The sequence below is a fragment of the Coffea arabica genome, chromosome 10e (genome assembly GCF_036785885.1).
Source record: "Coffea arabica cultivar ET-39 chromosome 10e, Coffea Arabica ET-39 HiFi, whole genome shotgun sequence".
Classification (NCBI taxonomy): domain Eukaryota; kingdom Viridiplantae; phylum Streptophyta; class Magnoliopsida; order Gentianales; family Rubiaceae; genus Coffea; species Coffea arabica.
Genome location: NC_092328.1, coordinates 45724213 through 45736323, shown reverse-complemented (window position 1 = coordinate 45736323; position 12111 = coordinate 45724213). Strand labels below are relative to the sequence as shown.

The following is a 12111-nucleotide window of genomic DNA, read 5'->3' as shown; positions in this document are numbered from 1 at the left end:
AAGTACCTGGAATGTGTATCATTACTATAGTTAATATTTGGTTCGTCGACTATTTCGGAATAGAATATAATAAATATATTATAAACCACATCGTAAATGATAGTTATTGACTCTTTGTAAATGGGATATAAGAAATTTTCACTAATTAAATATATTAGTATAAATGTATTAAAAAATTTAGTCTAACTAATTAATAATTTCTATTAGTAAACATGTATAATTATTAGTATAATTGATAATATTAATTATATTACATAAATTAATATACATTATATAATACATATAACTAATAATATTATTATTATAAGTTTGTAACTAATTAAATTAAATATTATAAATATACAAATGTTATAATATAAATATATAATTATAATTATATAATATATACTAATATTAATTATACTAATATTTTATATAAATATACTATATATTACATATTAAATATAGTTATTATTATATATTATTATATTTAAAATAATAATAATAATTATAATTATATAACTTATTAATATTACATACATGTATATATTATAATTATATGCACATATAATATACATTTATAAATATACATATTATAAATATATTATTATATAATATTAATAAATTTATAATATATATTATATAGGTATAATTATATTTAACTAAATAATTAAAATATATAATTATATAATATAATAATATCATTATTATAAGTTTGTAACTAATTAAATTAAATATTATATATATAATTAATTATAATTATACAAATGTTATAATATAAATATATAATTATAATTATATAATATATAAATATTAATTGTACTAATATTTTATATAAATATAAAAATATTAATATTAGATATAGTTATTATTATATATTATTATATTTAAAATAATAAATATAAATATAATTATATAATTTATTAATATTATATACATGTATATATTATAATTATATGCACATATAATATACATTTATAAATATACATATATTATAAATATATTATTATATAATATTAATAAATTTATAATATATATTTTATATAAATATAATTATATTTAACTAAATAATTATAATATATATTTATATAATATACTAATATTATAATAAAATATTATAATTATAATATATTATATATGTATATATTATAATATAAATATATAAATATTATATTATTATATTATTATGCCACATTATTATCTTTTTCTCATCATCAGAAGGCGGAAGACAGGTGATATGCTTTGCTATATTGGGCTTTTAACTGTAATGTCATACAACCCTATGTTCTTGTAGTCCAAACTAAGTGTTGATCAAATCCAATCTGCGATTGATCCCAACAATGGATATTACATTGAAAGAATTTATTTAAGGGATAATTGCAGAAACCTCCCCTGAGATTTCTAACATTTGCATTGACCTCCCCTATGGTTTGAAAAATTATACTAACCTCCCCTGAGGTTACTAATCCTTTGCAAATTTAGTCCAAACTATTAAAATATTATTTTAGGGAGTGAAATTAGAATTTTGTACCAGATTTGCCCTTTGTGCTACATGGTCAATGAATGACAAAGTACTATAAATCAATTAACAATTAATAAACTTTAAAGAATATAATTTATGGGCAAACACGCATTACTCATTTAAAGTACTGGCTCTTTACGGGTATTTTACTTTCAAACATTTAATTTATGATAAATATATCAATGTTTGTAAGTAAAATTCAAAAAGTGTTACAGTAATATTCTTGCAAAAAGAAAATTGGTAGGTTATTTATTTAATATAAATTAAATTTTTTTTAAAAAAATGGCTCATAAAGTATTAATTTTTTATGACTTTCATCCATTACATGAGTAAAGTATTCGCTCTTTATGTGCATTTTATTCTGAATCATTTAATTTATGTTAAATACATAAATGTTTGTAACTAAAATTGAAAATTGTTATATTAATATTTTTACGGAAGAGAGATTGGTAGGTTTTGTATTTAACAAAAATTAAATATTTGAAAGTAAATACAAATCTGTATTTGAGCATAAATATTTGTATTAAATTAAATGTTTGAAAGTAAAATTCTCGTAAAGAACCAATACTTTAAATAGTTACCTGCTCTTTATGGGCAAACACGCATTACTCATTTAAAGTACTGGCTCTTTACGGGTATTTTACTTTCAAACATTTAATTTATGATAAATATATCAATATTTGTAAGTAAAATTTCAAAAGTGTTACAGTAATATTTTTGCAAAAAGAAAATCGGTGGGTTATTTATTTAATATAAATTAAATATTTTTTTAAAAAGAAGAAATGGCCCATAAAGTATTAATTCTTTATGGCTTTCATCCATTACATGAGTAAAGTATTGGCTCTTTATGGGCATTTTATTTTGAATCATTTAATTTATGTTAAATACATAAATGTTTGCAACTAAAATTGAAAAAGTGTTATATTAATATTTTTACGGAAGAGAGATTGGTAGTTTTTGTATTTAATAAAAATTAAATATTTGAAAGTAAATACAAATCTATATTTGAGCGTAAATATTTGTATTAAATTAAATGTTTGAAAGTAAAATACCCATAAAGAGCCGGTACTTTAAATAGGTAATGCGTATTTGCCTATAAACTATACTCCTTAAAGTTTATTAATTGTTAATTGATTTGTAGTACTTTGTCATTTATTGGACATGTAGTACAAAGGACAAATTTGGTACAAAATTCTAATTTCATTCCCTAAAATAATATTTTAATCGTTTGGACTGAATTTGCAAAGGATTAGTAACCTCAGGGGAGGTCAGTGTAATTTTTTAAACTACAGGGAAGGTCAGTGCAAATGTCAGAAACCTCGGGGGAGGTTTCTGCAATTATCCCTTCATTAAAACTTTCTAGAGTGATTTTTATGCTATTATTGGTATGGACTTTTGGTAGTGCTTGACTGCAAGGAAAAATACGAGAAAGAAGGAAATTTTTTTTTTTTTTTTTTTTGGTGAGGAGGAAGAAGGATAGTTAGTTCTTTTTTCTTCATGCATGCTTAAAGCTAGCATGAAAGTCGAAAAGTTCCTTTGCACTTCTCTGCATTCTCATCAAAGGCCATGCGAGATGAGATGAGTTGAAAAGTTCTCTTTTCTTTTCCTCTTTTTGGTGCTACAAGACACCTTTTTTTTTTTTGGGTTGGTGTCTTACACCCGGTGTTTAGAGTCCGTCCCTCCATTTACAAGACTTGAAATCAAGACTTTGCATGGGGAACCGAGTAACTTGCCACTCGAACCAAGGGCGAAATTCTAGAAATATTGCTAAATTTAAAAAGTTTTTCAAAGACGTTTTCCCTAGTTAGGGTCACCAAATTTTCAAAATGTGGACGACCATCAAATATGGTACTCCTATATATTAAGATTTGAATATAATGGTCATTGCATTTGCATGTAATGCGATGCCCTTTTTTTATTTGATCAGTCGCATTTGAATATATGTCAACTGTAAATGTATTAGCCCGAATTATTTTCTCCGTGCAGATGGATCTAATCAAGCACTTTAGCAAAGAACTTATGCCCATTTTCTACCATTTGAAAATTGGCGTATAATAATAAACTAGGGAAACTTTGAACATTCAGCAGACTAATTTAGTCATACAATTGAGAGGGACTACGAAGTTGGAACATATCTTCTTTGCTATGGTCTATTTTTAGCATTATCACCAGCTGCCAAAGCACCTACACGTGCGTATCACCGCAATCTTTGTGTTTCTTCGTCTTCCCTGCCAAAGTATATGGATATGCTTATGTTACTTTGACGACAGAAGAGTGCATGAATCATACTAATTGTGACCAAAAACAATACTAATTATGACCAAACACAAGATAACTTGAATAAGTCCATCGCGGTATCCACTTTTGGATGCGGCGAATGATCATTTTCATACGACAGTCCTTTTAGCAAAAAAATAAAGAAAATCAAAAGCAAGATACTGTTTTATGATCACCACATTTCGAAAATGCCGCGATACTAAATGAAAAAAAATGATTTTGAAGGACATCATAATTGAGATATTTTTAATTTAACCATATTCATTGAAATTTGGCCAACCAAGAGGAGTTGGTTATTCTTTTTTGTTTGTTTTTTTAACTGTTTAGCTACAATATAACTATAGAGGCTAGATATGCCCGGCGGACCCACTTTTAATATGACTCAGCAAAGCAGTCGATTCTGCTGAATATGCTGACAAATGGCAAGTCTTTCAATGGGCATAACCTTTGAAAGTTGAAATGATATTGCAAGAAATATTCGTCAAAATGATTCCTTTGATACGATGTTGACAAAAAAATGCAAAGGGAAATGACTCAATGATTTTGCCGTTTTCATCTTTTTCTTGGGTCAAACATAGATCTATGCCCTTCAACAACTTACACAGTCTCTTGCAATAATTTTACGAGAATCTGATACCTCAGTCGTAAGCAATTATGTATAGGGTCCAATTCTTTCGGTCTCCACTAACTTGAACGTGCACTAATTACATGAGTAAAACACAGTAAACTAAAATCCACTCCTAATTCATTTCTATCTATATAAATTAAGCCTTTGATTTGCTTTCTCTACAATCATAATTGCAGCTTTAGATAACTGTTCTAAGTCTTTCTGAGAAATTCTCAATTAAAACCATAGATAGATTTAGTCAATTTTTGACTGTTATTTGTTGGCTAGATGTTGGATCTAACATAATACATAGGACATATATATGAAATGTTGCCAATTGGGTACATGGGATTCTTGCTTTCTTACTTTTTGAGTTCCCTATGTTCATCACAGGCCGAGGACTATGTAGTATAGCAGCGTTACAGGCAAAGATACCAGCATCCCGAATATTACCCTGTAAAAGTAAAAAAAAAACTACTGTTAAACAATTTTGCTGTGCAACAACTACTAAGGCACATAGTGAAAGAGACAAACTCATTTTTCGTTAGAGTTTCCAACCTTTTGAAGCTTAGATTGAGCTATTATATCTACAATTCAAATGCTTCAGTTGATTTATCTAGCCCTAGTCGAATTACAAAAACTATGCTCTTTAATTTTTTTTTTTTAAATAAACCACTAGAAAGAAAGTGGTAGAAGTTTGGCATAGATCTCAACCTGTTTATTGTAAATTTTCAAACAGTACATGATAAAGAGGATATACCTCGTAATTTTGAGTTTGTTCAACTACATTAATTCATTCTCCACTTTCAGTGTCAAATGAGTTTGTTCAAGATGAAGCTAGAGTCCTACTTTTCTTGCTAAGTCAATATATACTTGGGAATGGATTTCCTTTTTTAGTTGGGAATGGAAAAAAGTATCAAATAGTGGGTGGATTCCATTCCGTAATTCATAGTAGATTATATTTGTCTTCCTTCTTTTTTTTTTTTGGGGGGGGCAGCATTGGGAAGGACGAGAGGGAGATGGGTGAATGAGAATTGAACTCTACTGAAAATCCTCAATTATTACCAAGTATGTACCTTGGAACCCAAAAAAGAGTAACATTTTTTTCTTCTTTTTAGCTAGGTTCATGATTGGTCAAATGTTGAACTGTTCATGCTCCACCAAAGATATAAAGGTTGCAGCAGCTAGTATTTTCTGATTGGATAAAGCTTACCCGGTACTAAGTATATCAGGATGCAAGCCATATTCTCTCGCAAAGACAAAAGGGACAATTCCTTGAGGAAGAGCAGCCTGAAAGAATCCCAGAAAACCCACCAAAAATTTCACTTGAGTTTGCAATCACAATTGATTAGACCACTTTTTATTTTCATCTGCAAAGTATTGAGCATGACAATTATCACCTGCACTATGGCCGCATGCAATCTAATTCCTCTTAGTCCAACCGCAATTGATGCAGCTGACATTATCAATGGTCCACAGACAAAACGAATCACCATTCCTACAGCCGCCATTTTCGTGCCACAAGCAATAATCCGAGGTTGTAATGCCATGAATAACCCTGCAACATCTGTTTGTGAGATGTAAGGGATGTGGAAAAGTTTTTTAAGGTTTTAGATGAATTCTTCTAGCATTGACTAAAGTTTTTTATGTTTAAATATTTCAACGTAATTAGTCCTCCCACATTTAGATTTTACTCAAAAATATTTGTACCACAATGATAATTACTTTTGCGTAAAAAAAAAAAAAAAAAAGCTAATGATTTGATTTGTCCACATTGAAGAGAATTATCAGTGATAAGATCACTTACCTAAACTGAACATGGCCATTCCAAGACCTGCATCGGAGATTATTTTGATGGAGTATTTAACCAAACTTGGCATCCCAAAATTCCATCTGTACCCAAGATTACAAACTAAGCATCATACACAAATATATCCACATCCAAAAAAAATGAAAAAAAAGAGAGAAAGAGATAGAGAGAAATTATTAACAAAGTAAAAGCACACAATTATTCCTTTTTTTTTTTAACGCGCGTGTGATTCGTTATTTCTTTTTTGTAAATATATCTTTATCTCGATTCAACATTTTGACATCATAACATGAATTGATCATGCAACAATAGATTGTAGAACAGGTTTATGGCTTAAAACCAACTGTTATGAACAAGCATTAGGACAGAATCACTGCTATATCGCAGCAATGAATTGATCAAAATTTTTTTTTTCTACTTTTTCAGAAAATAATTATCCATATAATACTAGATAATAATTCATTGTTAAGAAACTTACTTGAATGAAATGAGCGACCAAAGAAGCCCCAAGGCACTGGAATAAGTATTTGGATTACGCAAAAGCTTTCTGCCTACCATTATAAGAATAAGTCTTAACATGACAAAAGCATTTGGCATTTCTTGATCTTTTGCTGCACCATGTGGACCTACTTCGACAATTGAGCAATCTCTGAAGCTAAGATCGTTTTCTGCAAGCCAACATTCAATAAAATGGATCATCACTATTCATATTTATCGACAAAACCAACCATTTATTTATTTATAAAGAAAAATATGAAATTCAATGTTTATAAATTTAATCTTTTTTCTCTATTTCCCCATTCAACATCTCACGCAGGAGTGAGACTTTTTTTCTTCTTCTTAATATTGTCCTCCCTGTAAATATGAACTTGAAAATCAAATTAGCAAGCTCTCATGAACTGATTTTGTTTGTTATTTCAATAGTCCACAATTAAAAAGATATAGATTTTTACCATAATCTAAATCTTTGCTCATATTTATGGCTACATTTTCTAAGGGCATGTATGGTTTAAGACCATCTCGACCACTTTAGGTGAATATATAGGTAAAGCATCATACTGGTTCAGGACAAGCATGCAGGAAGTTAAAGTGGATACCATGATGAAACTGTCTTTACACAATATGGTTAGACAATGGACCCCAAATAACTTCCCTATCAACCCAAATACATGTGCCCTAATGTAATCATTTCACCTGCTAAAAAAGTCTGACCGACCACCAATTATATGCTTAACCCAAAAAAAAAAATTGCCAATTATATGAAGAAATATTAGGTGATTCTAATTACTTGTAAATAGTTCTTTAACATGGTCAAGAAAGAGGTGTGAATCTCTTGAATTTTGTCTAGAGACACTAGTCACATGAAACTACAATATAAATCTCGACTATTTTCGTGGGTAAGTATGAATTTAGACTAGTCAACTCCACTATAGAACTTGGAAATCTAGTGTGCTTATAGTTAGTAAAAGTGGATTTGTTTGCCTAGCACCAAACAAAAAAAAAAAAAAAAAAAACCCACTGTTGAACAATTATATTGGGGGAGTGATTCTTATCGATGGGCCAGAAGGCTACTTAATTTGTTTGGAAAAAAAATGTATATTTTGTACTGGAAAATATGCAAAAATTGGAAAAAAAAAAAAAAAGAGTTGTATAAAAATGGTCGATGTTTGCTAGAACCATTAAGAGCTCCTGTCATGTTAGGGGATCAGGATGCAAACATCATACAACTTGAAGGATATTAGTAATGAAACATATATATGTTCTGTATCTACATCTATAATTGAAGATTTTGGTGCACAAGAAAAGTTTAATTTTCAATATATTTTTCCAGGAATCTTCAGAAGTATTTGTTAAAAGTTTCTGGCGTTAGCTCAAAACAATTTGAGTTTGTATGAAACAAATCACTGAAATATCTAGACTACAAGAGTTTCCAAGTAATTAACGACAAGAAATCGGATTAGCATATGGAATTTTATTCCTGAATTAAATAAGTACTCGAACAGCACAACTTAAATGGTAGATTCCAAGTTAATCCATGAACGTGCTTGAGTAAGAGCTAATTAATCAGAAAAAAGAGCAAGGAAGGAAGCCAACAAAGGACTAAATGCTGGAAAGTAATTAACTGGCACAAACGATAATCTTCTACAAGATTGAAAAAAGAGGGAATTTCAAGGTCTCAATTTTTTTTCCTTCAACTCAATCTTTTCATCTAGTGCTTTTTTCTTTGTAACCCAAATTGTCATTTCCTAGCTTTTTATTAGTCTCAACCACAAAAGAGAACGACAAAGAAGTTAGAAAGTCAAGAAAAAAAAAAAAGGCAAGGCAAAAGGAAACAGTAAAATTCCCATGAGAATCCAAGACAAACACCAACACCAACATGCGATGCTACAGGCAGCAATTGTCTAGAAATTTGAGATACAGACAAATCCAAAATCAGGATGACTTTAGTGTATTAATTTCTTGAAGTCTAAAATGACTAAAGTATTACCAATCATAAAAGAATCATGCTGCAAATACTACATAAAGTACTACTATACTATATTATGATACATTGGTTTGTGGCCAAATGATTCGAAGAGAGAATAGCGTCAAAATCTTTTAAAGTACAGCATTTTTTTATTTTTTTTTTTACAAAATACAACAACTATTGGTTCTAAATCAGAGTTTTACCCATGTATGTATGATTATCACCTCAATTTTCTGCTATTGTGAAATTTGCAATGAGAAGGTCCAGTCATGTCTGGTCTCGTCAGTTGAGGTAAGAATGAGACATCTATAAGCTCAGGAGACAAATGTACAACCAGACGCAGAAGAAAGCAATTTATCTCTGACTACTTCATGCCTGCTACTTTTTCTAGTAACCATGTGATCCATATTCTTCCAGATCCCAATGACCCAAATAAGCTAGGTGATAATCGAATTCCAAATTTGTTGCTAGAACACTTGATTATACTACCAAATCATGTTCATGTAGAATATCAAACTTTTAATTACGTAATTTTTTTAGTCCCGTTTAAGTTTTAGGGACCCAAAAAAAAAAATTTTCTCTATACTAGTTGATCTAAGTTCATAACATACATTCTCTATTGAAACTTGAAATCCTCCATTGGTATATGCGTCATGCATCTTTACTCATGCTCAAATGAAAATATCTTTACAATATAGGGGATTAATTTTTACAGTCTCAATTTTTGTCTGCTTTTGTATATTTAATCATCAAGTCCTAGGAAAGAAAGAAGCAGTAGTGTCGCGTGTCAAAAGTTGACAATACATTAACATACCTCCAAGAGCATCTTTGTGCCCTTGTCCCTCTCCAAGACCACCTTGACCCTTCCCCGGTGAGTCCCACACTATTTTCGTTGTCGGAGACGGCTGGCGGTGCACCTTCCCGGCAGCAGCCGGAGACCTTATCCACATCGGAGTGTTTACGATGGCAGTCGCGGTCACAGCGTCCATTTCATTAAAGTTTGATGCCCTAGGAGTAGGCTGAAGTGAGTAGGCATCCGATGATGCGTAACCCGACAACCTAGGACTTGTTGCATGGTATCCAAACCCTAAATCACCATGCCCAAAAGCAATATCACCGTTTGCATGGTGGAATTCATGCAAAGGTGCTGGTGTGTTGACTGAGAATATCTCTGCGTTGGATAGGTTTGATGCTCTAGGAGTAAGTCCTAGGGATGATGATAATACGGACTCAGGAGCTGAAGATGTTGACCGTCTGATTCGAACATGGATGCGTCCATTGACGTCCATTTCTGACTCGGTGCAAAGTGGGCCCCGGCCGTCTAGGGATATTACATCGTTGTCTATCTCAAATTTGGTGATGGAGGCAGCAATGGAACCAGGAAATTGGCTGCGGATTAGCATCGTTGCACCTCTGTATTCAAAGAGAAATAGCAAGAAGGTGTACCTGCATTGCAGTAAATATGGGAGTGTTACGACTGATTTAAACAGTTTATGTAATTTCTTTGGGGCATATTTTCGTTACATTTATATTAATTCAATCATTCCTTAAAAAAATGGTTGCTTGGTCTGAGTGAGAACTGAAATGAAACCTTCATTTTGGATCCTATTTCCATTTGTATTTTTAGTTTCTCAGTGGTTATTTTGTTAGTGTAATGTGTGTTTGAACTTGAAGTGAGTTTTGCAGCCAAAATTGAATCAACTTTGTGGCTAAATTGTCTACTTTTTCTCTTTTATCGGCTTGCTTTCAGGAAGAGAATTTGTCTCTTTCCACATCAATCTCCTTTTGTGTTATTCCCTCTTCAAGGATAAAATGAACTAAAAGTCAAAGGAACCATTGAAATTTTTGAGAGACAAAAGGAAAAAATGGAGAAAAAGAGCTTAGTTGAAATACCAGATAATGCATTGAAGGACTACAAGTTGCACCATAAGGCTTTGCGTGAAATCTCCATACATGGCTTTAAGCAGAGGAATGCCCATGACTAGTGTGTTCGGCAAAGTAGAAACTGAGAAGAGGGTTATCATCCAATCGAATTTTCCTGTGCAAACAGCCCAAATTGATAGCAAAACAAGCACAAACATCTTAGAGAGAGTATCGGCTAATATGAACTTTGTGTCCATCTCATACGGATTGTTTTGAGAAATGAAGTGAAAAGATAGCACTGGAACTGCAAAAACTGCGACAAACCGGTTAATCCCGGCGCACTGCTCTGGTGTGAAGATTTTCCACCACTTGACTGAACCATATGCAACAAGCATTGCAAAGTATAGAGGAACCATAGCACACATGACCTTGTAGAAATCACTAGCACTGATCATCTTTTAAGTCTCTTCCCTCTCTTATTATGAGTAAGCTATGTAAAATTCAAGGATGAGAAGAAAGTTTGATGAGTATATATAGGGAGGGATATGCAGACTTAAAGGCTCCTTTCTCCACATGTGTTAGATACCAGATCACAGTGAATTACTTTTTGGTACTAGGTCTTATTCATTGCATAAAATTTGGGACGGGAACAGTAAATTATATGCACAATATTTGATGTGGAAAACCAACAAGAAAAAGTGTACTCAAGTAATTACAAAAAGTTAATCCAATAGTTGATGTACATTTTCAAAATTTTTCTTGAAGACTTTACTAATCATGTCGTTTTGGTACAGTAGTGTCTAAGAAGATTTGTAATTGGCTGATATGGTAGCAGAAGACGAGTTTAACTTGTGGTAAACAAGTAACTTACCAGAGGTTTAGTCAATGTTAGAAAGGTTACCTTTTGTATTCAGAAACTATGTCGATTCTTTCTGTAAAAATGATAAGTAACTGCGGACAACCGAGATGAAGCATTGAAATCGTTAAGGAATTTTCTGATCGGACAGCATTATTTTATGAGTTGAATCTTCCTCCTGGTGATTATTAGGAATCTATTCTTGAGGTCAAAGAAGTTTAAAGAAGTTTAAAGTGGGTAGGCTTTACAAAAGTTTAAAGTGCGCGCAGGCTGCCATGAACATGTTCATCTCAAAATTCTTCCTTTTTATAGTTGTCTCTGTAATAATCATATAGGCAACCAAAGAAAGAAGGAATTTGGTCACAAAAACTATAATACTAGTCATCGAATAGATTTTTTACCCCTTTACAAATAAGGTCATCTCTATATGGCCACAACACCGATTATGACTCGTAAATGAATGTCATATTATAATTTGTCATTTAAAATTATACTTATTATTATTACACTATTTTTATATCATAAAAATAAAGCTTATATGACTATTAGCATATATATATATATATTGTAAGTGTGAGATCTGGAATCAGGATCTTCTACTTACAATTTTTTTTACTTTATTATTCAACCCAACCTTACCCCGGATCTTGTAGCAATATGACAAGCCATCAGTCATAGAAATAAAGATCTCCTTTTTTTTTTAAGGGATTTGGAGGAAAAAGGAAAATCA

General features: G+C 31.0%; 1 protein-coding gene across 3 annotated transcripts; it reads right to left on the bottom strand.

The window, feature by feature from the left end:
- Positions 1 to 3416: 3416 nt before the first annotated feature.
- On the bottom strand, positions 3417 to 11049 carry LOC113710898 (auxin efflux carrier component 6-like). 3 transcript variants are annotated; one of them, XM_027233962.2, is made up of 8 exons: positions 10556 to 11049; positions 9477 to 10108; positions 6674 to 6863; positions 6193 to 6278; positions 5786 to 5952; positions 5599 to 5675; positions 4752 to 4839; positions 3417 to 3729 (listed from the first exon to the last, which is right to left on the bottom strand). In XM_027233962.2, exons 1-7 carry the CDS (start codon positions 10978 to 10980, stop codon positions 4773 to 4775), a joined length of 1644 nt encoding a protein of 547 aa, XP_027089763.1. In that variant the 5' UTR covers positions 10981 to 11049; the 3' UTR covers positions 3417 to 3729; positions 4752 to 4772. The 3 variants fall into 3 exon arrangements, with proteins under 3 accessions (XP_027089763.1, XP_071923790.1, XP_071923791.1); XM_072067689.1 differs by lacking the exon at positions 3417 to 3729 and having other exon boundaries at positions 4746 to 4839; XM_072067690.1 differs by lacking the exon at positions 3417 to 3729 and having other exon boundaries at positions 4746 to 4839; positions 5786 to 5943.
- Positions 11050 to 12111: the final 1062 nt, after the last annotated feature.

Coding starts and splice junctions, on each gene's coding strand:
- LOC113710898 (XM_027233962.2), bottom strand. CDS start 10,980: ATGATCAGTGCTAGTGATTTCTACAAGGTCATGTGTGCTATGGTTCCT. Junction 6,864..9,476: donor GCACAAAGATGCTCTTGGAG/GTATGTTAATGT, acceptor GTTGGCTTGCAG/AAAACGATCTTAGCTTCAGA. Junction 5,676..5,785: donor TGCATGCGGCCATAGTGCAG/GTGATAATTGTC, acceptor GGATTCTTTCAG/GCTGCTCTTCCTCAAGGAAT.